This window comes from Mchenga conophoros, linkage group LG15, assembly GCF_057382185.1.
Source record: "Mchenga conophoros isolate Kocher_MC1m ecotype Shallow Benthic linkage group LG15, M_conophoros_male_GT1.1, whole genome shotgun sequence".
Taxonomy (NCBI): domain Eukaryota; kingdom Metazoa; phylum Chordata; class Actinopteri; order Cichliformes; family Cichlidae; genus Mchenga; species Mchenga conophoros.
Genome location: NC_140540.1, coordinates 31,883,426 through 31,909,214, shown reverse-complemented (window position 1 = coordinate 31,909,214; position 25,789 = coordinate 31,883,426). Strand labels below are relative to the sequence as shown.

At 38.6% G+C, this 25,789-nt stretch overlaps 2 protein-coding genes across 5 annotated transcripts; one reads left to right on the top strand and one right to left on the bottom strand.

Moving 5' to 3' along the window:
• Positions 1-14,409: 14,409 nt before the first annotated feature.
• Positions 14,410-19,684, bottom strand: LOC146558661 (uncharacterized). Of its 4 annotated transcripts, none has more exons than XM_085247477.1 (10): positions 19,146-19,684; positions 18,614-18,703; positions 18,137-18,255; positions 17,618-18,034; positions 17,308-17,533; positions 16,979-17,128; positions 16,068-16,285; positions 15,826-15,979; positions 15,635-15,744; positions 14,410-15,071 (listed from the first exon to the last, which is right to left on the bottom strand). In XM_085247477.1, exons 1-10 carry the CDS (start codon positions 19,168-19,170, stop codon positions 14,760-14,762), a joined length of 1,821 nt encoding a protein of 606 aa, XP_085103603.1. In that variant the 5' UTR covers positions 19,171-19,684; the 3' UTR covers positions 14,410-14,759. The 4 variants fall into 4 exon arrangements, with proteins under 4 accessions (XP_085103603.1, XP_085103602.1, XP_085103604.1 ...); XM_085247476.1 differs by lacking the exon at positions 19,146-19,684 and adding an exon at positions 18,853-18,991 and having other exon boundaries at positions 16,068-16,282; positions 18,614-18,720; XM_085247478.1 differs by lacking the exon at positions 19,146-19,684 and adding an exon at positions 18,853-18,957.
• Positions 19,198-23,175, top strand: LOC146558660 (uncharacterized). The gene is made up of 3 exons (XM_085247474.1): positions 19,198-19,615; positions 20,587-20,685; positions 20,818-23,175. Exons 1-3 carry the CDS (start codon positions 19,235-19,237, stop codon positions 22,942-22,944), a joined length of 2,607 nt encoding a protein of 868 aa, XP_085103600.1. The 5' UTR covers positions 19,198-19,234; the 3' UTR covers positions 22,945-23,175.
• Positions 23,176-25,789: the final 2,614 nt, after the last annotated feature.

The window sequence follows — 25,789 nt, the reverse complement described above, 5'->3', positions numbered from 1 at the left end:
TAACAAGATTTTGTCAGGGCTAACACGGTTAAGGGGACATCAAAGTCCTTTGTGTCAGTGGGCTGTTGAATAGTCAAAGAGAATGTGCATTATTTCTTATTCAGGTGTTTCTGTATAATTCCCTGCTGGAACTGTTGCTTGCTTGTCACATTCATGTTGCTATGTCAACTTCTTTCATTAAGGGTGTCAGGGACTTCCACAATCAACTATTAAAGTTGTGTTATCTCATGGAATCGGGCCATGAATTTGACAGTTTTCACAGCCTCCTCAGTCAGGCAGAAAGGGAGATGGCCTGCTGTTGCCACCAAGGAGGAAGACATCAGGACAAAAGGCTTCCCCAATTTCCAGTTTCTGCACAGCTTGTACTGTTGAATTTTGCATCACAGGAAACCTAAAAACTCTCATTGATGTGTTTGCTGTTTTTCTTGTAACAGGATTTCAACTTGACAGTTTCTCAAATATTGGGCCTTTGTGGTATTGGATGACATTGGGCAGCTGCGGAATTGCCATTAATCAGAACATTCAACTGTGCTAGTACAGTGCTATGAAGAAAAAGTAATTGCATTTTAAAAACTAATTACCCTGTAAATCTAATAACTTGCGCCACCGACTTGGCAGCAAAAACTGCAATCAAGTGTTTGTGATAACAGAGTCTGCCTGTGTGTGAGTCTTTCATTGGACTTTGACTAGGCCACTCCAAACCCTCTTTTGTTTTTGAGTCGTTCAGAGTTAGACTTGCAGTTGGGTTTTGGATTATTGTTCTGCTGCATAATCTAAGTGCTCAACTTATGACTGGAGATTCTCCTGCTGGATCCAAGTTATTCAGTTCATGAAGCAGCAAACCAGCTTGAGACCAACACACTACCATGTTTGATTTTTGGTGTAATGTATTTTTGTGAAATGCTGTGTTAGTTTAATGCCAAATAAAACAGGACACAAACTATGGGAGATAGACCTTTTCTTTTTGGTCAGCAGTGGTTTTCACTGTAATTTTCCCATTTACAGTATGTCCTTTTTGCCTAGCCTCTTTCTTATTGTTGAATGATGAACACTGACCTTAACTGAGGCAAGTGAGGCCTGCAGTTCTTAACATGTTGCCCAGGATTCTTTTGTGACTTTGTGGATGAGACGTTAATGTGCTCTTTGAGTGATGCTGGTAGGCCATTCATATGGTGGTTCACCACTGTTGTATATTTTTTCTCCAGTTGTGGATAAGGGCTGTCAATTTGGTTCACTTTAATTCCAAAGATGATACATGAGGAACACTCAGTTAACTAACAGCTTATTTTTAAGTTATTGCTTGATTTAATTGTTCTGGAAGTAATCAAGCATGGGTGTGGCCAGTAAAATTGAACTCAGAGGCCAAATGCAGTTCATTATGGATTCAGGGAATGATATAATGTAAGTACTATATCTTTGAGAGGACTGTTATGAAACTGCTTACACTTTATGACCACCTGGTTGCTCTGAAACATAAGACACTAAGTCTTGCATTTGGACATTTCTTATTGCTACAGGCCAACAACAGCTGGTTGGTAATCAGACCAAAAGCAGATTTCTTTGCTCACTTTTGTGCAGATGGAGGCCTGGGATTCAACCCAACTACACAATTAACATCTTACTCCATGACTTGCCCATACATTAATATCAGAAATTCAAAGCTATTAAATATAAAAGAGGATGTCTGTTGGCTCTGACATAAGAGAGAGAAACTCATTTTCTTGATTCAGTGAGTGTAAGTTCTCTAACACTCAATATAGCTGCTGTTTGATTGCTGCCACTCTATGGCAGGCATCTACAGTAAGTCTGGAGAAGCAGTTTCAATGTGTGTCTTCATTTGGTGCTGTTTACAGTCCTGTTAAAAAAAAAACTACTGTTTCTAAAATACTAGTTAAAGAAACTAAAGAGCAGCAAGTCATTTTAGTTAGTGGACGTTTAACTCCACCAGTGAAAATAATTTATTCACTGTTCAAGTGATAGAAAAGTGATCAGAGAGGTATGTTGCCTTGGGCTTGAAGCCAGTTTCTGCATTCTAATAGAATTAGTTAAAGAGGGGGTCTGTTAGGTAATAAATATATAATCTTAAATGCTTATATGCTGATTATATTGGTTTATATAAGAGAGGCCCAGACTTCAGTGTAAAACTAGGTTGCAGGCTGACAGGAAATTACATGCTTTTGCGGAGCGTGCTTTTGCAGCTAGAAAGTGAAACCAACTAGGCTGTTTGATCGAAACTTAAAGTGTGTTGTGACGTAGAGGGCAAGTATATAAATAACTAGGCTTCTGTTTGTGCTTCAGACCTGGGGTTGTGTATTTTGTCTTCAGGTCTTTATATCCAGATATGTAAAATAAAGATAATTTTTAAAGTAAAAGGACCACTTTGAGCCCTGTGTCTTTCTTGGCCGTAAAGAATACTAAGGAACCAGAATTTAATACAAACCAGCAGTGAACAGTCTGAAAGTCACAGATAAAGAGGGTCAAATGACCTGTCCAGTTGCATTATGGGAGGGCGTAAGATCTAGTGTTCTGTTTCAGTCTTTCTAGCTTCTATTTTGACCATTTTGACCATCTGTCTCCTGCTGTTTTTTCAGCCTTCCTGATGTGGAATTATAGATCCCTAGACTTTTTGTCAGTAAGCTGACAGAATAGCACCTAATCTATTGGTGTCCTCTTTTATATTGGAACGTTTAAGCTCTGGTAGCCTATTTTGTTATAAACCTACAGAGGAACACCTGAAGATTACAAAGATGAGCTGCATGGGTTATGGTACAATCGAATCAATCAAAAAGGCAAAGAAAATCCATGAATGACACACCATGAATACTGCTTTTGTTTCATCAAGTAGGAATTGGTATTGATGTACAATAATAATGGTTGTCGAAGATTCCCAGTCACAGACGAAGACAGCCATCCACAGAATTCATGAAAGATGATTCAATGTCCCTGAGGAAATTAGTCTCGGTGTAATGTTTTATTTTCTCCTTAACACCCCCCCCCCCCCCCCCCCCCCACACACACACACACACACACACACACACAAGGAAAATAGTTCAAAAACAGAATCAGATGTACGCCGTGAATAGAGAAGCGCTTAATCAAAGAGCTGATTTCATTTGTGCAAGTAGCAATCGTAATTGTTAATATTGTATTTGAACATAAGCAGATTTTGACAATTACTGTCATTTTATATGTGTTATATCTTTATCTGTCTTTACAAAACGCCCATATGTTTTAACAGGAGTTGTACAAATCTCCTCTTTTCCATCAAAAGCAGACTTTGGTTACATAACGCAATGAAGGGAACCGCGGGCTGTCCTCTGACACCAGCCTTATCCTGCTTTTCAAAGACAGTTTTACCCTTCCTGATGAGAGGCCTTGTTTCTCCCAGTCAAGAGAAACAAGCAATAGAGATCACCAAAAAAACCTCTGTACCAATTCATCAGCAGTGGCTTTGCAATGGTGCTCACTAGTTTTATCAGCAAACAGCCAATGAATATGCTGTTAAACAAACAAGCATCCAAACAGGACCACCGTGCCTAAAGTCATTATGCTCGTGTCCTCGGCTTGTCGATGGGAAGAAAGCACCAGCCCCGTCTCAGGAACCCTTATGGGGATTTAACCACACCAGAATTCTGATCTGACTTGGACTGCATCCCAGAAAGCAGCAGAGTTAATAGCCTTTCTCTCTATTGAATAATGCCTTGAATTTGTAATGTGGTGCATACACAGGAGTGCAGTTTAGTGTTCCTCTGAGAGAACCTGATTTCCTCTGCTACACATTGGTGAAAAAGTTGGGTTATTTTTTCAAATTAAGGGAAGATGTGGTTGAAGAAAATGCCTACTTTCTAGACAGTAATCCGTCTCCAAACATCATCATGACTGCCTCTGCACTGCTCAGCATTACAATCCAGAGAATTAAGTGTTTTATCTTGTGTTTCCTCATTTCTACTCCTTTTGAATAAAAGGAGGAACGGACAAACACAGTGTTCTTGTACAGAAGGTGTAAAAATGCCTCAGGAAATGTCCCCATGTGGCTATTTTGCAATCAATAAAATACATTCCTGAATCTCACATGGGAATGAAGGAACGAATAAATGAATTGGGAAAAGGGCGCCAAGTGAGAAGAAAACAACAGTTTGAACTTTTGAAATGTCCAAAGACATGCAATACACATGCACACACATAAAAACTACTGCTATACAGAAGGTCGAGATGGTACACAGAATTTCCAGACGAACCTACACATGGCCTAAAATGAGTCTTTGGTGCATTTTTTTGACAGACCTATGCATTTCTTTGTTATTTGTGACTGTCACTTAATTGATATACAGAAATCCTGGCTGAGCTGTGCTCCATCTTTAGCAATGATAAAGATATATATGTAAATTAGTGTTGTCAATAGATTAAAAGAGATTAACTAATTAATCTCACAATTTTCTGTAATTAATTGCGATTAATTGCAATTACTTGATCAATAGCCCGGTTGCAATTAAATTTTTTCAACTTTATATTTAAGCTTGTAACTGACATTTATGCAATTTAATGAAGTAAATGCAGAATAAACACAAAGAATGTATGCTTAAATTCAAAGAGAATTTGAATAGATTTTGTCAATCTTTTAGCACAGGTTCCTGTGAAATACAACTTTTTTTAAAAAAGTATATATATATATATATATATATATTATTATTAGCAGGGTGCAAGATGCTAGCAGGCAAGGCATACATGGAACGCCATAACCAAGTGGCCGGCATAGTGTACAGGAACATCTGTGCTGAGTATAACCTGGAAGTCCCGAGGTCAAAATGGGAGATGCCCCCAAGGGTGGTGGAGAATGACCGAGCTAAGATCCTGTGGGACTTCCAGATACAGACGGACAAAATGGTGGTGGCTAACCAACCGGACATAGTGGTGGTAGACAAACAGAAGAAGACGGCCGTAGTGATCGATGTAGCGGTTCCGAATGACAGCAATATCAGGAAGAAGGAACACGAGAAGCTGGAGAAATACCAAGGGCTCAGAGAAGAGCTCGAGAGGATGTGGAGGGTGAAGGTAACGGTGGTCCCCGTGGTAATCGGAGCACTAGGTGCGGTGACTCCCAAGCTAGGCGAGTGGCTCCAGCAGATCCCGGGAACAACATCGGAGATCTCTGTCCAGAAGAGCGCAGTCCTGGGAACAGCTAAGATACTGCGCAGGACCCTCAAGCTCCCAGGCCTCTGGTAGAGGACCCGAGCTTGAAGGATAAACCGCCCGCAGGGGCGTGCTGGGTGTTTATTAGGGGTGCAACGATATTCATATCGATATTGAACCGTTCGATACAGTGCTTTCGGTTCGGTACGCATATGTATCGAACAATACAAAATTTGTAATTTATTTTATCAACTTTCCTTCTGACGATGCTGTCTGTGTTGAGCGCTCAGTGAATCTGCATTCGACTACTCCGCCTAGGGTCGACAGTGCAGCCTAGGCGGAGTAGTCGAACGCAGATTCACTGAGCGCTCAACACAGACAGCATCGTCAGAAGGAAGAGCGCAGGGCAAGCTAGCGAGACAGAAGTTAAGCTCTCCTTGTAACATGGACCTCCCCCACCCTCATTCAGATCTGGCGTTTGGAATTATTTTGGTTTTCATGTGACGTATGACCCTGAAGGTAAGCGCGTCATGGACTAAAGTAAAACAGTATGTTGGATGTGCCACGCAATGCCTAATTACATGGGTGGGAACTAGTGTGTTAGCGCAGTTAGCTAGTTAACGTGTTGGCCGTCCAGCCCCATGCACGGGGCGATCCGCGGTAGCTCGTTAACGAAGATTTGCTGTGTTGTGGCGTTAACGTCATTTCAACGAGATTAACGCTGACAGCACTAGTGGGAACACAACGAATATGACTGCACATTTACTCCGACAGCATCCTAGTGCAAAGACAAGTGGAAGCAGACAAAAACAACAAGCACGCTTGCTACAAACTTTACCTGAGTCATTTAGACAGCCGTTAGCACATGATTTTCCTTATGGGGACCTGATATGTTTAATATGCTGCTGAGAATATAGCCCAGAAGAAGCGTATAGTATAGCTTTTATTTTGGAAAGAGACATTTCTCTGTAATAAACTCTCTTTTCCAGATAAGAAGTTGCGCGTTGCAACTTCTTATCTGGTGCGCGTCTTTTATTTTGACAGCGAATGCACACATGCGGACCACTTATGTGCACCCGTGTAAATAACATAATGTTCTGCCGGGTGTGTTGTTGGTTTTCCCTCGATTTCTGAGTCGACAAGCGCCTTTGTTACTGGGACCAGTAATTTTAAGAAAGGCCCCCATTAGAACCCATGAGAAATGTTCTTTCCCAGAACAAACACCAATTGCAAATAACATACTAAAAATAAACCTGAAAATCAGTTTAAAACAGCTTACTATGTTGCAAAGAGTGAACTACCATTGGCAAAATTTAGCAGTCTTTGCAAACTTCAAAAAGCAAATGGCCTAGATCTTGGTTCAACTTGCCTCTTACCCGTGACTTCAGTGGAAATTTCAAATTCAGGATCTGACACAGACTGATTCATGGCCTACACAGTTCTTACAAGTTCATAGAAATTTCTGTTCAATTAGAACCAAGTATTTGAGTTGATGATTTTAATTTGTATACAATGTTGTAATTTGTGTTTCAACAATTTTTTGATTAATGTTTTGTTTCCTTTACAATATTATACTTTAATGTATAATATTGTAAAGGAAACAAAACATCTATCAAAAAATTGCTCTCTTTTTTATTCGGGCTACTTAAATTTATTTTGGGCTACCAAAAATTGAAGAGTCCCTGCCCGAAGGGCTACCAGGGATTTTGAAATTTTGCGAGCCCTGAGATATATTTATTTTTTTTATTACTTTTTTGTTTCAGCAACATTAAATTTAAAAACTGTACTTTTGAGTTAAAATATATATTTATAATTTTAATAAATGACAAATTAAAAATGCATGAGCATTTTTTTTAATCAGATTTTTTTTAAATGTTTAATCAGATTCATCACAGGGTTATTGTGGATTAATTTTTGATTAATCATGGTTAAATATCATTCATTTTTATTCTATATTAATCGCTTTGCATTTTGCATGAGCAAACAGATTCGAGAAAAAAGGGAAAATTTACGCACTTAACATATTTATTGAACATCTTACACATTCATGTTAACAAAAAACTCTCTCTGTCACCCTTGGGGAGGCACCTCAAGTCCTTGAAACGAGGAACCAAAGCTATGTAAAGAGCGTGTTCTCAACGATATAGAATAGAATAGAATAGAATAGAATAGAATAGAATAGCCTTTATTGTCATTGTACAGAGTACAACGAAATTGGAGTGCCACTCCCTTGGTGCAAGTTTCAATAATAAATATAAATGTAAAATATAAAAAGTACAAAAAAACAATCGTAAGTACTCAAACCTGCATATCATGTTGTTATGCCGTACGTTAGGATGCTCTCTATGGTGGCTCTGTAAAATGTCACCAGCAGCCTCTCCTCCAGGTTGTTCCTCCTGAGCACTCTCAGAAAGTGGAGACGCTGCTGGGCCTTTTTAACCACTGCCGATATAGGTCTGCAGTTTGTTGCAATCCACTTAGCAAATCTGTCGGTCAATATGTCCGAGGTAGTCTTACTGAGTCCCCGATGCTCTGTGAGTGGTTTGTCGCAAGCTGGGTGATGCGTTAGCCAAAGTCCTAGCAGCATCCTCGGCTAATGTATGCTTTGTGTCAATGTGATATTTTAAGCTGGAAGTGCTTCGGTGAAAAGAAAATTCCTTCTTGCATAATGGTCATAATACTTTATTTCGGTCGACTGTTCCGTCTTGTTATATTTTTAATAGTCAAATTTCCCATCGAGAGGGCCAATATGCGTTTATCATCTTCCATATTGAGTTGATTGATTGCGCTGCGCTGAACAGCTGGCTCCCATCTTTACCCGCATCTTCAACAGATCTCTGGAGTTGTGTGAAGTTCACTCCTGCTTCAAACGCTCCACCATCATCCCTGTTCCCAAGAAACCCACCATTACAGGACAGAATGACTACAGACCTGTCGCCTTGACGTCTGTGGTCATGAAATCCTTTGAGCGACTGGTGTTAGCCCATCTGAAGGACATTACAGGCCACCAGTTGGACCCTCTGCAGTTTGCCTACCGGGTAAACAGGTCAGTGGGTGATGCAGTGAACATGGGGCTGCATTACATCCTGCAATACCTAGACCGCCTGGGAACTTATGCCAGGGTCCTGGCATACCATCCACAGACATGCATGAGGTTTGGTTATTTGAGATTCTACATTTAGCATAGGTGTGGATGTGAGTGTGAATGGTTGCTGTCTGTATGTTTTAGCCCAGCCACAGATTAGCAGTGTGTCCTATATAGGTGTATCCTGCCTCTTGACCTATGACAGCTGAGACAGGCTTCAGCCCCCCAGGACACTTGGGTTGGATAAGTAGAAGAATGCATGGAGATTTCTAAACGATGTGCCTTCACCAGGCGTGGATGAGACAATGCTGGAATGCTGCCAAATATATTCTATTTAAAAAATTTTTTATTTTTTTTTATTTCTGAAATATCACTTTAAAAATTGTGATTTTAGTTTAGCTCTGGATATTGGTTAAATCATAGTTCAGCAGTGGTGGGGCAATGAGGGTCTATGGGGAGTTTTGAACCTGCAGACAGTGTCTGTGATCAGCTGGGAGCAGTGTCAAAAATATGTCATCAACTGGTTGGTTTCTTACTCTCGTCTGCGGTGCACAAGAGTGAATTTATAACATACAGTATAGAGAACGGAACTGAAATTAAAAAGGTGACAAAAAAATGTTTAAAAATAATGAAAGGTTTCCACTGCAGCCGCTGTCTATATTTTTTTTGTTTGTTTGTTTTATCTTTGGCATTTTTTTCACACTTCTCCCATTCCTTATGAACTCCACTACCATTCCCTTCCCTTTTCCAGCCCACTTGTCAGCCAATCAGCATTTGATTAAGGCACGGGGAATTTACAGGACTACACATAGGCAAATATATCTAGAAACAGACACATACAATAAATTTAAATACATAGACATTGGTAAGTCTGTTATAATTAGACAATAATGTCCTGTTTTTTAATTTGGAAAACAAAACAAAACAAGCAAACACAGACTTGGCAGCCAGAGCAAGTTATGGACATGTTTTCTTTAGTAAACCAAACCATGTACACTGCCTTCATGTGAATACTGATGGAGTGTGACATACAATGAGTCTACGGTGGTAAGGGACGTTTTCTTCACAGAACACAATAAGAAGTATAAAGCTAAGAGTCTACAACTACACTAAAACTTCAAGTAAATGATGAGCAAATACTAATGTTATCACAAAAAAATATAGCTGATCAGAATGCTTTCAGGTGTGCAGGTATTTAAGGTAAGTATAACAATTTATTTATTGGAGAAAATAAACTTTGATATTGTGACATCAACACAAATCCCCATGGTATCATCTGTCAGGGACTCATCAGTCATCCCTGTCTGGAAGCCAAGTGTGTCATTGCATACATACATACAGCCATGCTGCTGTTATTTTTATTTTCCTTGTTTCCTAAAAAGTTGAGGAAAAAAAGAAGAGAGAAAGGAATTAACTTGGCCCTCTGAGGAAAACCCCAAATATTCTTGAAAGGTAAGAAGATAAAGCTAGTAAGCAGGCTCTGACTCTTACTTGTTTTACTAACTAATTGCTAAACTGTCTTTTTTTTCCCCTCTTTTTTTTTGGTAACAAATCAGTGGTTCTACAAATATTTTATTTAAGGAAATTTGAAAGTACTGGTAGTCTAGGACAAAAGCAGTATTTTTTATCTCTTATTTTACTTCACCCTGAGATAGCAACTGCATAGCAACAGCATGGCGTTAATTTGCTTTTTTCTAAGCAATGCCTTCTAATAACTTCAAAGCCTCTGATTCAGGTCCACTTTGGTTTCACACTGGGTCAGACAGTTTCTGCCCGAGCCTGTCCACATGCCTCCTGTGACTGTCAGGGCCACCTGTTGAAATAGTGGGTGGCTAATTCTAGTTCTGACTTCTGACTCCCTCTCCATTACATTCCATCTGACAGACTCCCAGATACACACAGATAACCACCACCGGCATTCCACCCTCCATTCACACTCCTCTCTCTCTCCCAGCCAGCATACTTTTATTGCAGCCCCACCCCCATCACTCTTGATTGATGGAGTATCTCCACTCAGGGTTAATTTACACTGCTGAATAATGCATGGAATGATGCCACCACTCCATTCTGCAGCTCACCATGGGGTGAGGCTTCTGCGTTGGAAGAATCAAGATGTTTTTCTTCATCTCGCAACTCCCAGATAACACTGGAGGGTAAAGGGCTTTTTAGAAGCTGACAGCTGTAGTGGCAAACATGTTCTTTTAGTATTTATTATTGAGCTGGGGAGAATAGTAAACTTGATAATAAATAAGACATGGGACATCTTAAGCAAGAGGTCTTTTTACACCACCTTCTTTATTTTTTTATGTCCTCTTCTGAGATAAGATTTTCAATCTTGGATGAAAGAGTCATCTAAAATCTTTTGAATGTGGACTTTTGTTTTAAATGGGAAAGCATTAGTTCTCATATGAAAATGATGTAAAAAGAAAAAGCCTTAAAAGTATTATTTACGGAAGTCACAACACTTTTTGTGACTTTTGAAAACAAAACTATATGAAATTGTGTTTTGTAGTGCTGTGCAGTACGGTCTTCATTTGATCTTGTTGGTCCAAACTCTTGTGGTTTGTTCAGATGCAACTTTCTAAACCTAAGCCCCCCTGCCATGTTCTTTTTGAAGAGAACAGGCTGTAACATTTAACATGTTATCTGAAACCTATAGACTCAGATATGTAGATCTTGAGTTTTGATCTGACCTGGGAGATTTGTGGCACTGTGTTAACTCACACCTGAATGCTGCAGAAATCCTTTCTATAGCGGGGTCACACATTCTGACGATCAATTAATCACGTGCATTTGATTAGCAGAACCAAACTTTTTTTTTACCCTCTTAATCTTATAGGACTACATCAGGGGTGCCCAATCCCAGTCCTCGAGAGCTACCGTCCTGCAGCTTTTAGATGCATCCTTGTTCCCACACACCCAAATCAAATGAATGGCTTGTTATCAGGCCTTTGCCAAACACGATGGCATGCTGAAGAGGTAATCAAACCATTTGATTCAGCTGTGTTGGAGTAGGGATGCATCTAAAAGCTGCAGGATAGTAGCTCTCGAGGACTGGGATTGGGCAGCCCTGGACTACATAGAGTCCCGTGATTCATAACTATACGTCTGTATACCTGTGGCTCGGCATTTCGTTTTTGGTCTGTTTCAGTTTCTGTTGCTTTAAAGTGAACTAGAATGGCTGCTGCACACGCCCTTTTCATTAGTGAGACAGAGAAGCAGCCAGTAAGAGAAGTGCAGCTCATTTTGTGGAACTGTCAGACAACGTTGATTTCAGTGATGCAGAGTAGTGGCTTGATTAATGGCTGGAGCCTGTCAGCGGGTTTTCCCTGTGCTTATTCTATCATTCTGTTGTCTGACAACAGGAATAGAAAAACATGGACATGAGACCAGAATTATTGTAAAATAATTATTATTAAAATACTGCGTTAGTTAGTATAGAGAGCAAGCAAGAAGGAAACCGGTGTAAATTGGCATGACGCTGCCATTGCAAATATGTGTTGATGGGAGTGGAAAGTTCTGTTAGTGTTTTGCTATCGATGTTCTAATTTGTAAACAAAAGATGCATCAGTTTATTTCTGTTATTGCTGCCATTCTGCTAAGAGTGGGCCAAATTAGCAGGTCAATTAACTAACACAAGCAGGTAGTGTTATGTACTAACAAAAAATATCACAATCACAGTAAGCACAAAAAGACGTACATTAAATTCACAATCATTTGTAGTAAATTGTGTGATGCTTAGTAAACGACAATTTGTTTGCATCTTAAACCGACTGGTTTTATACAGCAATTTTCTACTCTACCTGAGTAGAATTTTTAAGTGCTTTATAGCTAACATTCAAACACATTCACACTCGGATGGATGCAACTTGATCAGAGAGCAACCTGGGGTTAGTATCTTGCCCAAGGATATTTGGCATGGAGACTGCAGCAGCCAGCGATCGGATCACCAACCTTCCAATAATTAGTAGATGACCTCCTGAGCACAGCCACTCCACATGTTTGCTCTAGTAAATTTACTATGACAGCAAAACTCTTACAAGTACACATGCAAAATAGAGCAAACAGCAAAAATAACCATGGGCATCCTCTTTAATTTCTAAACTGTAAATCTGACTATTAATCAAAGGCAGGTGTTAGATTTATTACTGCTGTTAGAGCTAAATTACAAATGACTAATATTCACTTTTGTGATGCAAGAAAGTAAAAGGTCGTTTTGTTCCAGCACAAGAATAATATGAAAACAAAGTTTAGTGCAAATGTAATTGGGAAGGTGTTAAGCCTTTTTTAGGATACAAAGATAATAGTAACACATAACCTTTTATGTAACTGTATAGACAGTCCTTTTTGGTTTTTTGTTTTATCAGATCCTTGAACTTCTTTTGGATGGTGGTAAGTGCTGTCATTAATTGTGAAAAATTAATGCTTTACTCATTTATACAGCTTTGTTGTGTTCCTTCATTTCATCCTTTTAATCATCAAATGTACTTCAATGTTTTATCATAGCCTCTCTAAAAATGCACTATAAAAAAGGCTCCATTACCCCTGAGTACTGGTCAGACTCGGGTGGTACTACAAGCCCCCACTCAGCTGTTCACCCTCTCTGTCTTTGATGTGTCCAGCTTGGGATGGAAGGGATCGAGGGCTGGGGTGGTTTAATAAAAGGGGTATGAAGGCAACCCCTGATAAGAGGACACACTGATGTTTGGTGACCTGAGACAGAAACACTCCTAAAACACAACATGTGCCCCTCTTTTTTACTGTGTCTAAAAACAGTGGCACAGCCTCACCACCACCACCCGCAAACACACCCGCATTTTTCCTGCTCCTCTGTGTTTCCATTTTTCATTAATGACAATTGTACTACTCAGCACTTTCCCAGTTCCCATTGGTAAGAGTGTATCCCAGTGCTGACAGAATGTAAGTTGATGCTTCCCTGGAAAATAAAAAAAGCTGTGTCTCAATTCATAGCATGATCAACATCTTAAAACTAAATGAAAAAAAAAAATCACCGTGGTTATAAAAATGGGTTCAGAATTTGCAAATTAAAGATGATTCATGTCACTCTTCCTGCATAAGCTATGCTTCAAGGTTAAATCTTTAAAAATGAAATGAAATTAATTGTTACGCATAATAAAAATCTCATTGAATTCCAGCCTTTTGTCAGGAATAGTAGGAGGTAAAGTGGGAATTTCATATAGTGAGAAACTGAATATTACCACAAATACCTGTGAGAACTTTAAACAGGTAATCTTTAGCTAACGCTGTATGTTAGTGCTTTCTTTTCCCTTCTCACATATTGGCCAATAGATGCTTCTTTAAGGATCTGGTTACAGTAACTGTTTTCATTGCTGTGTTCAGAATATGTGGTAAAGTCACAGATGACAAAAGAATAATCCCAGAAAAGAAAAAATAAGTTTTTACTCATTGAGTCCTTTTACAGCTGAGATGATGGCTTTGTGGTGCTGTGTAAAGTGTCAATCTTCCAGGAAGGCTGTGCTTATTGCCCAACTGAGAGACTACCAATCATCTCCCAGCTAGTGCATTGTTACAATCTCAGTACTGACATGCTTCATAAATCAGAGCTATTGGATTGCCAGCTGCTATTTTTACAGCCAGTGACATGACCTGCCTGCCAGGGTCCTCATATCCTGGTGTACACACTGCAAAAATGGCTAGTCTATATTTAGGAAAAAAATACTACATTTGATACAAAAAGCACTGAAAACAAGTGAAATTATCTGTCCATGCAGCAAGTTTATTTTACTTAATAAGAAATCTTGAAATAAGATTTTTTAATCCAGAAATAAAAGAACACATTTGAGAATTGAAGAGGGTTAAAATAAGCTTTAAAGAGCTCAATTTAAGATAAAATTACTTGATATCAAGTCCCAAATATTAGTTAAATATGCTAAATTACAGTCTTTTTTTATGTTTTGAATTCTTACTTGCAGCAAATGAATGCACTGCAACGAGAAAAATAGTTCTAATACTATGAAAAACTACTCAATATTAGTGAAATATGATTAATTTGTTTCTTGATTCAGGTTGGCTTATCTTAAAATAGAGCCGAATCAATATTAAATCCAGGCAAAAAAAACCTTAAAACAGACCTTTTTCCTACTCCTTGGCTTCTACTGAAATCACAACCAGGACAAGAGTGATATGCCAACATTTATTTCTCTCATGAGAACAAAATCCTTTTTTTTAAAACAAAATAGGGCTGCTGCACAATCCCTAAAAGTCTAAATCAACACTTTAAAAGGCCTAAACACAGAAAAAAAATTACAGTTTTGGCCTTAAACTTTTGTGACAGTCACATAGTCTCACAATGTTATAAATAATGGCATTACTGACTTAAAACTTTACATGCCTCAGGTAAAGTGTCACTAAGAAAAAAAAACAACAACTTTCATTTGTAAAGCATCTTAAGTAAAGCCGTTTCTCAGGACATTGCTAGGCAAATTAGGAACAAAGTTGTACAAACGTACTACAAAACTAAACAAACTGCAAATGACCTGATAAAATCCTGCTTGGTATTCACCTATTTTTCAAAGAACGACTTCCACTCAGCTATTGCTTTCTTATATGCACTAGTGGCATCTTGATCATGGATGGCATCAGTGATTACCTCAGTTTGTATGACAGAGAGGACCGTTGCAACACATTTTGGGTATGTTAAGTGCAAGGTGTAGTAATATGCCATCAACACCAACATTCCTTCCCAGAAATCCTCCAAGGAGAGAGTGGTCACTGGTATGTTTCCTACAGCAACAATGCTGGTTGTTCCATCAAAAAGCAGCACTGGGGAGGAGAGAGGCCGCTTCTCCAGGTATAGCATTGCATCTTCACCTGGCTAGAAGAAGCACAAAAAAAGGACAAATTCTTCAAGATTTTAAATGAAAGGGTTGCTGTGCATCCAAACAGCTTAAGACACAAATAGCAATATCAAGAGTTTAGAATGCTCCAACTGATTTACTGTTGGAATAGAAGAAATAAATATAAAATATCTGACTTACATAAATATGAAATTTTGGAAATGTATTAATTCTGAGCATGAATTTTCTCTAATTTGCAGCATTTTTATCATGTCTATTTGTGCTTTTTTTCTCATTTGTTTTTTAAAACAATTTCTTTTAACTTTGTTACATATTCTAGTTTTTGAAGGCCTTTTTAAATATATCATTTTACTGCTTCTACTTGTATCCTAACTGCAATGTGCTTTTGCTCTGTGCTGCCTCTCTGGAGTAGGTTTTGAATAACAATTAAGAAATCCTGAATAAGGAGTAATTTAATCCCTGCTGAATTGAACTTCGACCTACTCTTATTAAGCAGGAAAAGCAAAATAATAATATTAATAATAACAATACAAGTAAATGGAGTACAAGTTACAGTGGCTGGTATTGCAGCTGTTCTCACCTTGAGGATATGAAGGAGAGCCTCACTGGCACTTCCCAGCCGCTTTGGTGGTGTAGTTTTTGAAGGAAAAAGAGATGGAAGTGCATTGAAGAGAGTGACAGTAAAATCCACTGTGAACAGAGAAAAGTATCTCAACAAAGCAATCCGAACATATCTGATGTGTGGATTTAATGTATGAAAAGGCCACTTACCTCCACGTACATCCAAGGGGAGAGGAGGTTTCAGGACCTTCTTCCAAATGCCATAGAACTGCACTTTCGAACAAAACTCTGCCCATCGACCCTTCATTTGATCTATGTATTTGCAGTTGGAGCCACCAATGATGCGACGCAGTTCATCCATCGCCTATGACAAAGTTGTGCTCAGTTAGTCAAGAACTAACTAAACCTATCCAGAGAAAGCAAGGAATTTAACTGAAGGTAGTTGAACTTACATTTTGTATGTCTTTGAAGCACGGGTATGCTTCAAATATTTTTCTGGGCCTGTCTTCTTCCCTTGTAACATCTGCGTCAATAAAAGCTCGTCTGGCCTCAAACTCCAGGTCCAAAATTTGAGCAACGTCACTTTGGTTGGGTTTTGCATTGGGTTTCCTGTACATGTTGCTCAAGGTTTTGTAATGTCTTGCCTGCATCTTCAGGCTGTCATGGTCTGCTAGGGAAAGCAAAGAGCAATTGTAAGACATGGTGTAACTAGACTTCACAAAATTCAGATTTTTCTAATCAGTCATTTCTAGTTGCATGGTTGTTTTTAAGTATAATATTTCTGAGAATTAATGTTTAGGTTAAATATGTTTGAGTAATGAACTGACCCTATATGTCCTGATCATTTCCCTTTGTGTCCTTTTCTTATAATGATCATGGATTTATGTTAATTGTTAGTTTGAACAGAATCAAATATTAAAACGACAGTTTAAGATGCCCGTGAATAAAACTGTGGTGAAAATAAGGTAAAGGTTGTTTACTGTGTATATCGTTCACATCAGTGTGAACAGTGATTATGAGCTGATGGATAAAAATATTTTAGGTAATTTGATCTATGACAGAAACACTGTGATAAGGCATGATAGATGTGACCAGCATGAGGATTTACATGTGTAAATAATCAGCACTGAGTAACACCCATTACAACACAAAGTGTTAAAATACTTACTATGGCTAACTGGCAAACTGGAATGAGGTATCTATCATATGTTGATTTTACACACCAACTCGAGTTAATGCCAAACCACTATGATTTTTGGAATAAACACTTAGAACGGGGTTCATTGCTGCAACCATATTTTGGAAAGAGCTGTAAGAGGAACCACAGTCAGACAGAGGTAGATAAGGGTGATGGTGGACTTACCAACAACATCATCTGGAGGTGCAGTTGAAGGACCTATATCAGCCCTGGGTGCAGAGCATGAGGCTGACTTGGATAATAGTGGTAAAGCCAGGGTAGTATTGTTTGACGTAGTTGGTACAGTGGAGGGTAGCGGCAATTGGGATTCTTTCTCTGAGGAAAAAACAGAAGATGAACAGAATGTAATAACAGGGAATAGCTAGAAAGTTAAGGAAAATACTCAACACTGTATAAATCTTGTGATGCACTCTGAACAGAAAACTGAGGGCAGGTGGTCTCTTTGAAGTTTTAGATGTCCAAAAGTCATTAGTACAGCAGACCAAAGTACACACCTGCATTTGAGTTATCCTCACTGAGGTCATCATTGCTCTCAAGAAGTATGGTATAGTCACTTGAACCACTTGCTTCACCACTTAGGTCACCTTCAGTCCCGTTGTCTGTGTCATCTGAGCTGAAAAGAGTCTTCCTGGGCCTGCCTCGTTGTGGCATGGAGCCCTGCCTCTTCCTTGGAGACTTCATATTTTGGAGTCGTTTGTACAGTTTGGTGTAGATGGTCAGCTGTGGTAAAATAATATATATTTGTACATTCTTTTTTTTATCTCGCTCAATTTTAGATATTGTAGTGAGTAAAGAATGACTTACGTATGGCATGTGTGTGTCAGCATCACGTAACATGGGGTAATAGTCGACAATCTTCTGCGACATTGCTCTCATTTCGAGTTTGGAGGGGTATGTTACTTCTTTCCCCATGGGACTAGCACGGAGGATTGCAACCATGCTGGTGACGGTGTTCCTTACAAGTCTGCAACATAGCTCCTTCGACATCCTACAGTCCTTTTCCTTTCCACTGTGGAGCAATGCAAAGTACTGACTGCGCACCATGTCCAACTCTGAATCTGTATACACCACATACTCTGGTGGGTCTGGCATTTTCATTTTTTTGTCAGCAGTGTAGGAAATGGGAGTGGAAGTTTGAGGCTGACATTGTGACACATCAAAGCCTAAGGGGTTACTCTCGCTTCGATGGAAAGTGTTGGCATCTTGGTCAGTACTCTTAAACTATAACAGTTGTGGGATATAAACAAAAATACACAATTAGGCAAATTAATGCTAGACAATATGGACAGTAATCATCTTCTTAGTGGTATAATGTGTATTTACCTTTTGGCTGATAAAATCCCAAATCTTCTTTCTACGGAAGAAATTTTCATGGCCCGGAAAAAGATCCTTTAGGTCATCCCGGGTAAAGCTCCTCAAAGTTTCCTCATCAATATTCGCAGCTGTAAAAGAGAAAAACAACTTCAAAAGTGATATTTATTTCTCTTTTCCTGGGCGTGGCTTATTACATATTGAGGTCATTTTTTTTGTCAATAAATGTATTTTAGCAATAAGTAATATTAACAGGATAAAATGTCAAACTTAAAACAGTTTATCAAATATTTGGGAATGCAATAAAACTATTTTTGGCTGTCTTCAAGAATGATGTTCCAAGTCTATTTTGGCAAAGACAGCTCAAGGCTATAATGTGGATAAAGTTCAGAGTAGAGTGCAATCCTAGCTCCAAGTTTCAGAAATGATGCTAACAGATGCTAAGGCTGCTTAGCTAACGTACCAAAATAACTGAAAAATAAGACTTACCCTGCAACACAGACAGTATGGCATCGTCAAAGTTGTCCATGCCGTGACAGCAGTTCTCTAGTTCGGTTCCAAAGCCTCCACTCACAGTACCTGGAAATATCCTACGGCTTAAATAAGAACATTTAGCTAAAGTTAACACATTAGCTAGATTGCTAACTAGCAGCCCTCACAAAACACGACTTTATCTTAATAACACCGTTGTACCATAGTATTTTTCAAATCAACTTAATGTTACCAACCTTAAATTACTGTTCACTTTGTTTAGATAAATAATTTTGATCTTCCTAACGGTCCTGATGGTTAACAAAGCAGGGGAAAAGAGTTTGTCCCGCGTGAAAGTAACGTCACGACAGGAACTGAGAATGCGCATGCAGAAAATTATTTATATTTAATTTTTTTTAAGTAAAAAAAAAGAAAATAAAAATATAAATTCAGTCTTAAACACTTATTGCCTAAAAATAAATATAACTGATGTAATTTAAACCTGAAAAATTGGATAATTAAGGATGCATATATTTTTAAAATTGCCTACCTTTCCCATGGTCCCACACTCTCATCTGTGGCCTTCAGTGGAGAGCGGTAAAGTAAAGCTGCATTGCTACTGCGCGAAAACAGTTCACCATGGCGCTCTGGAGATGTATGATCTGTTTTATCTTTGTTTCTTTAACTCTGAAGGTGCTCCTTAGCCACATAAATGCAGCTCATGGTCGAAGGCAGGATTTTTGGGTTTACTGTGGAATAGATGGCTGTGAACAAGATTTCAGAGTTTTTAACTCATTCTTTCGCCACATTAAACGGACGCACCCTCTGTATTTGACGAATGGAAGCCCACCAAGAGGATGGAGGATCCCCCCAACATCCCACTCTTTAGGATCGGAAAATTTTGGTGTTTCAGTCTTTGCCAACTGTAGTACTGCAACAACAACCAGCACCGTGGAAATATCAACTGGTGGATCTTTGGCTGAAGTGCAGGAGCCTCAGGTTGTTGACAGCCCGATCACGGTAAGTGTTAAACTAAATAAAATGTAGTGTGGCTTCTGATGACAAATTTAGCTATGTCTAACTCCTCGTATTTGGTCCTATATTACTTTTAATCATTTTCTCCATTTTTAATCAAGAGAAATTTAACGAGATCTCGCGATATTATACCGCTAGATATTGTTCTTCAAACTGTTACAAGCGATTTCCACCATGGTTGGATTTTAAATCACAATTTCATCCTGCAGGATGAAATGAAAAACAAATAAACAGAATAGCAGTTCAGTGTAGATAGTACAGGCTATGCTGCAGCCGGAGAAGGCACACACTCTGCGGCTGGCATGTCTCCTGGTGAAGTTTGCATCAAAGACACTCTCAGCGCGTTTAAATCGTTCAATGTGACAGCAATTTGGGTATCTCGTAGGAATTACAGTTTCAGGTAAGACACAGAGTATTTGGAAGCACTGTAAAAAAATCTGTTGGCTAGAAATACTGCCAAAACATGGATAAGAATGATTTTTTTTGAAAATTAAATAAATTAATAAATGCATACAATAAAATATATCCATATATTAATACTAACATAAATTCTAAGTGCAAATCTAAATTACGTGATTTAAAAATACATAAATAATTTAATAAATACAACAAACATGTAAAGAAACTAATATCTAAGTGCGAACAAAAATTCATTATTTAAAAAGATAAAATCTCATTCTCATGAATCCAATCCCTAGCCTCATCAAAACAATGGACAACCCCTTTTTTATTGTTTCTTTGTCTTTGATTTCTTTTCCATTTTTTTTCTTTATTCCAAAGAATGAATATTATATTATCTTATATTATATTGAATATTCACAACTGTAACACTAATCACTGTCATGCACTTTGTTTTTTAATGGACCAATCATTAGGTGTAACTGATTATACCTGTTATGTAAGAATTTCTATAATTGGCCAGGAGTTTGGACTAACTTTGTTTTTCTGCTCTAAAGGAAGAAGCTGTTGCTAAAACATCCTTTACCAGACACGATATTACCAGATCTGCTGCAGCTTTTGCTATCAGTGTTCAAGAACAGTGCCACTTATCACAGGTATGTTATAGTCTTAATGGATCAATACATTACATAAGGCAATCAATGTCTTACTTGTTCATAATGGAATTCAGAATTTTTTTTTTAATATAAATGCAGAATAAGTTACTTTTGTTTCAAATGTTTTCACAGAGAACGGTCAAACATATCATCTCAGGAGTGCAACAGTATCAGGCTGTTCTTTTGGATACGCTCAAGGAAAGAATGAAGACAGTGTTTGAAGATAATGCCGAGGGAACCACTCAGCTTCAAGATGAGGCTTTGGCTACATTTGATAAATTCATGGATCCTTTCTCCACCATTGCATATGGACAGTGTAGAGCCATAGGGGAAATGTTCTGTCCAGTCAACGCCGAGGAAGTAGTAGTATCCCAGAAGATATGTTGGGTAAAGCAAGGTCTTTCAAGGGTCATGTCCTTAAGGAACAAAAGTTTTTACTATGTACCATTAATTGAAAGTCTAAAGCAGTTAATGACTAATGAGAGAATCTTTACCATGTTGAACACTGCACCACAAAGAAGCAGAGAGGGATTCTTCTATGATTTTAGAGACGGGTCCCTCTTTACATCTCACCCCTTGTTTTCTCAGAGGCCAAATGCATTGCAATTAATACTGTACACAGATGAAATTGAAATATGTAACCCCTTAGGGTCCCATGCTTCTGCAAACAAATTGGTCATGTTTTATTATACTTTAGGAAATATTGATCCAAAATTTAGGTCAAAGTTAGCTGCAATACGACTTCTTGCTATTGCTAAAGCAAGTGACATTTCTCAGTGGGGTATTGATGTTGTACTGAAAAGAATACTTCAAGATCTATCACTGCTTTACAATGGTGTAAGGATTGAAATGTCAAATGGTGAAATTGAATTGTTTGGTGCTGTTATAGCCATTTGCGGAGACACGCTAGCCCAGCATGAGATTGCTGGCTTTAAAGAAGGGATTGGTTTTGCTTATAGCAAATGTAGACACTGTGAATGCAACTTTGATGATATGCAAAGTGTTTTTGAGGAGAAGAAGTTTGTTCAAAGAACTCTGGAGAAACATATCAGGCAGTGTTTTGAAATAGATAAAGCAAGCACAGATTTATTGAAAGCGTCCCTCAAAACTACTTATGGAATTAATAGAAGAAGCAGACTAGTTGATGTTCCTGCATTTGACCTGATCAAACAAACTCCACAGGACATAATGCATGTTATTTTTGAAGGTGTTGCATCAATGGAAGTTAAATTTGTATTAAAACACCTAATTCTCTCAGGACAATTGGAATTAGACAAGTTTAATTCAGACATTCAAAATTTTCCTTACTCACCTCTTGAAATACGGGATAAACCATGTCCTATTACCTTTGGCACTTTAGCGGCTAACGACAACAAATTGAAACAGTCTTGTGGACAGATGCTAATTCTTTTAAAAATATTACTTTTTCTTTTGTATGGTGTGGAGAGTGAGTATGTTGTATTTATTAGAAAGTTAATTATGATAGTTCAAATAGTTCTTGCTCCCATTATTTCTTTACAAACTGTATTGCAACTGAGAAATATGATTGAAGAACACCTGTATCAGTTCAAGCAACTTTTTCCCGAAGCCAATATAATACCTAAGCAACATTATATGTTGCATCTTCCCAGTCAAATCTTATCCCTTGGACCTTTAATAAGGAGTATGTGCATGCGCTTTGAGGCAAAGCACTCCTATTTTAAACAGTGGGCTTCTAAGTTAAATTTTAAAAATGTTTGTAAATCCCTAGCAAACCACAATCAATTTCTTGAGTGTTGTCAAAATGAAATAGGCACTGAACATCCTATTTTTGCGAAAGAAAAGGAATCCGGGCCAGTATCAGCTGTTAAAAATAATGAATATGTTAGGAAAAAAATTAAAGAATTTTTTGGAATAGATGTCATGCAGTCTGTTGTCTCAGTGAAATGGTATGTTCTAAATGGCAATAAATACATTGCTGGGAAGTCCATGATTATTGCAGATGTGGATGGCACTTTCCCTGTGTTTGGACTGATAAAGGATATCTTTTTGATTGACTCATCTTTTATTGCTTTTGAGTACCAACGCTATGAAACTTTGAATTTAAATGAAGACTTATTGGCATATGAAGTAACTGTGCCCATTGTTGCTCAAGCTACAGAATTAGCCCATGAGCTCATTGATTACACTTCATACTTTTCTATTAGTTTTAAGGACAGTGTGTTTGTTCCAATCAAATACAGTCTTTCTGATATTATTTCCCATAGAAATCACCCTTAAGATTAGGGTTGCACCAAGTATTGGCTTAGTGTAGTTTGTGATGATATAAGTTGACAGTCATTAAATGTTCCCTAAACCAATGTCAATGTTGTACCACATAATGCTGGCATGCTGGGACAAACAGCTGTCTTTGAAATGTGATTTGTATCATAAATTGTGGTTAATTTTTTTCCCTTATATGTACAACTTTGAAGTCAGACATGATTTTGAATAAATAATATTTTCAACAGATGCCTTGTGTGAATTTCCTAAATCAAGCAAATTGAGTTTGTCACTCTATCTTGAAACAAGTGATATTTTGAGAGACATCTGGTGAGAGACCTAATGTAGGCTATTTTAAGAGTTATTCTTCCCATTTCTGGATTTCTGTACTAATATAGACACAATTATATGGTTATTCTCGATTTAAGTTTATTATCTAAAATCCAGACTTAGAAACAAGTAAATCTTTTTTAAAACAAGGCAAATAATCTGGCCTGTCTAAAAATAAGATTTTAAATCATGGCAAGCACCAGATAATTTGCAGTGCATGTACTGTATTGACCCAAGGCTCTGAGGCAGGGGACAGTCAGGAGAGCCCATCCATACTTTTCCCTGACACACTCACAGATTGTTATATTATGTACAACCACACACACACACACACACACACACACACACACACACACACACACACACTGGAGTATTTTGGCATGGTCCTATGTGTTCTTTAAAGTCTGGCTACTAAACAATGACACACCACTCTTTCCTGTTTTTCTCCAACCCTTATCTGTCAACATGCCATGCCTTCATTATGGAGCAACGGAATCTAGGCTAAAGCGATATGTCTTCCATCTGTCCACAGTATTTATGCCTAGCATTAGACAGGACATCTTCATTTCCATCAGGAGAGATGTGTGACCAGATTGAGCTGAGTGTTGTGAATTGCACTGATGGAAGGAGACAATAGACTGTCAGGTGCCTGGTTCCATTTGCACTATAGTGGCATCCATTTTCATTAGACATTGTCAAGCAGCAGCCAGCATATTTTCTATTGGACTCCCACACATAATTTGTTCCAAACCTAAGTTCAGCCATCAAAATGTGACAGCTCACATTGAAATAGGGCAACAGGAGAGAGACTGAGCAGTTATATGGTCACCTCTTTGGAAAAGCCTTTGCAACAAGCGCCTCTGTTAAACAGTTTTGTATCCTGTGGTATTCACTGTTGAGTTAGATGTGGCATTTTCCAAACGTTTGCAAATGCATTTGTCACCTAGTTAAAGGGAGGGGACAGAGCAAATATAATTTGTTAGCCTGTACTAATGAGAATTAAAGCCAAGTCAATGTGCTGAAATGGCATGACACACCAGTTTTAGGAACTAAATGAAAATATTTAATTCTCCTTGTCTGAGAATGAACATTTTTTAATATATTAATTAAATGTACTAAAACAGATCAATTTTCATATCCGCCATTGATTCCAGAAGTGACCCTTTAGATAATAGACACCACACTTACTGTATTCCCACTGTGTTAAAAACAGTCTTTAACAGGCAAAATAAAACATGAATATCTAAAAAACATCTTGTTGACATCTTGGTTTCTGGTTGATGGTTAAGATGGTTAACTGCTTAATTCAGTAATGACTGAGACTACTGAAGTAGTCAAAAGCAACAGAGGTTGGTATGTAAGCAGAGATCAATGACAGGAGAAATAATACCTAGTATCAGCAATCCTAAAAACAAAGAATTAAGTCTTCACACATTGTTTTAGACCTCACTAGAGGAGGCAGCACTGGTACAGAGAGTACCAGGGCCCAACATCAGCAGATATTGGTGCAGGCTCTGGCTGGCGACTGGCGTCGTGGGGTGTAAGCAGAGCAGCAGGACTGACCTGTCGTGGGGAACAATGAAGTAAAGAGCTCCAATTCTTCTTGGAAAGGGAGTTTGTGGAACAGAGGCAACCAACTGGGCATCTTCTGCCCACGGCAGCACAGCGATGAAGCTGGGCCTGGCATGGAGGGGAAAACACCCCACCAGGCAGCAGGACCTCTGACTGCCCAGACAACAGGATCTCTGAAGGCAAACTTGAGGCTAAAAGTCTGGGCAGTAACTCCAGCTCTGGTTCTGGCAGTGCCAAATAATGAACCCGTGTCTCACTTTACCTTACACAGCAGTGAGGAGCTGGCTGTCTGAAGTGGGGGTGAGGAGGTGGCTTGCTGCAGTAGCAGCATGCTGCTGACTGGATGGAGCAGTGAGAGGCCTACTGTATACAGCAAGGATCTGGACATCACGCAGTCTCACAAAAATTTGACTACATATTCTGCGTGACTCAGATTGGATAAAACGACCCAATTAACCTGAGTTGGGACTGACCTGTTCCTCTCAAGGGTGAAAGAAGTAGCCCATTATCCATGAAGCCCAACAACCTGGAATTAAAACTCATTGTAATAGCTGAACTTTGCAGATGAACTTTGAGTCCATGTCATGCTTTCATATTATGCTATGTAGAATGTGGAGTGTTTATTTTGCAGACCCAAAAGCAGGACCCAGGAAGTTGAAGTTAAAACGTAAGAGAAGTTTAAGTCCAGAGTACAAGAGAACAAAGGACAAGAAAAGATGTTCCATTTACCCCTCCCCTAGCTCACTAATCAGAGGTTGGTTATAAGGAGCAGCTGTGGCCTATTCGCTGACTCCTGGCATTTGCTACTCATTCCTGTCATAGATGGCAGTGATGATCACAGCATGAACTTAGCATTGTAGATCTGATTCATTTCTCCTGCCGATTGTTTGACTATGTAGCTGTACAGTGTGGTGAGAAGGATCCCCGTATGGGTTGTGCAGTTTACAGGAAGGTGGATCTC

What these genes read in the sequence shown, in the direction of transcription:
- LOC146558661 (XM_085247475.1), bottom strand. Translation starts at nt 18,983, where the DNA reads ATGCGCATTCTCAGTTCCTGTCGTGACGTTACTTTCACGCGGGACAAA. An exon ending in CTGACACACACATGCCATAC is followed by an intron (nt 17,534 to 17,617) that starts GTAAGTCATTCT and finishes ATTTTACCACAG; the next exon opens with CTGACCATCTACACCAAACT. An exon ending in CCCCTTGGATGTACGTGGAG is followed by an intron (nt 15,745 to 15,825) that starts GTAAGTGGCCTT and finishes CTCTGTTCACAG; the next exon opens with TGGATTTTACTGTCACTCTC.
- LOC146558660 (XM_085247474.1), top strand. Translation starts at nt 19,235, where the DNA reads ATGGCGCTCTGGAGATGTATGATCTGTTTTATCTTTGTTTCTTTAACT. An exon ending in TTGTTGACAGCCCGATCACG is followed by an intron (nt 19,616 to 20,586) that starts GTAAGTGTTAAA and finishes TCTGCTCTAAAG; the next exon opens with GAAGAAGCTGTTGCTAAAAC. An exon ending in AACAGTGCCACTTATCACAG is followed by an intron (nt 20,686 to 20,817) that starts GTATGTTATAGT and finishes ATGTTTTCACAG; the next exon opens with AGAACGGTCAAACATATCAT.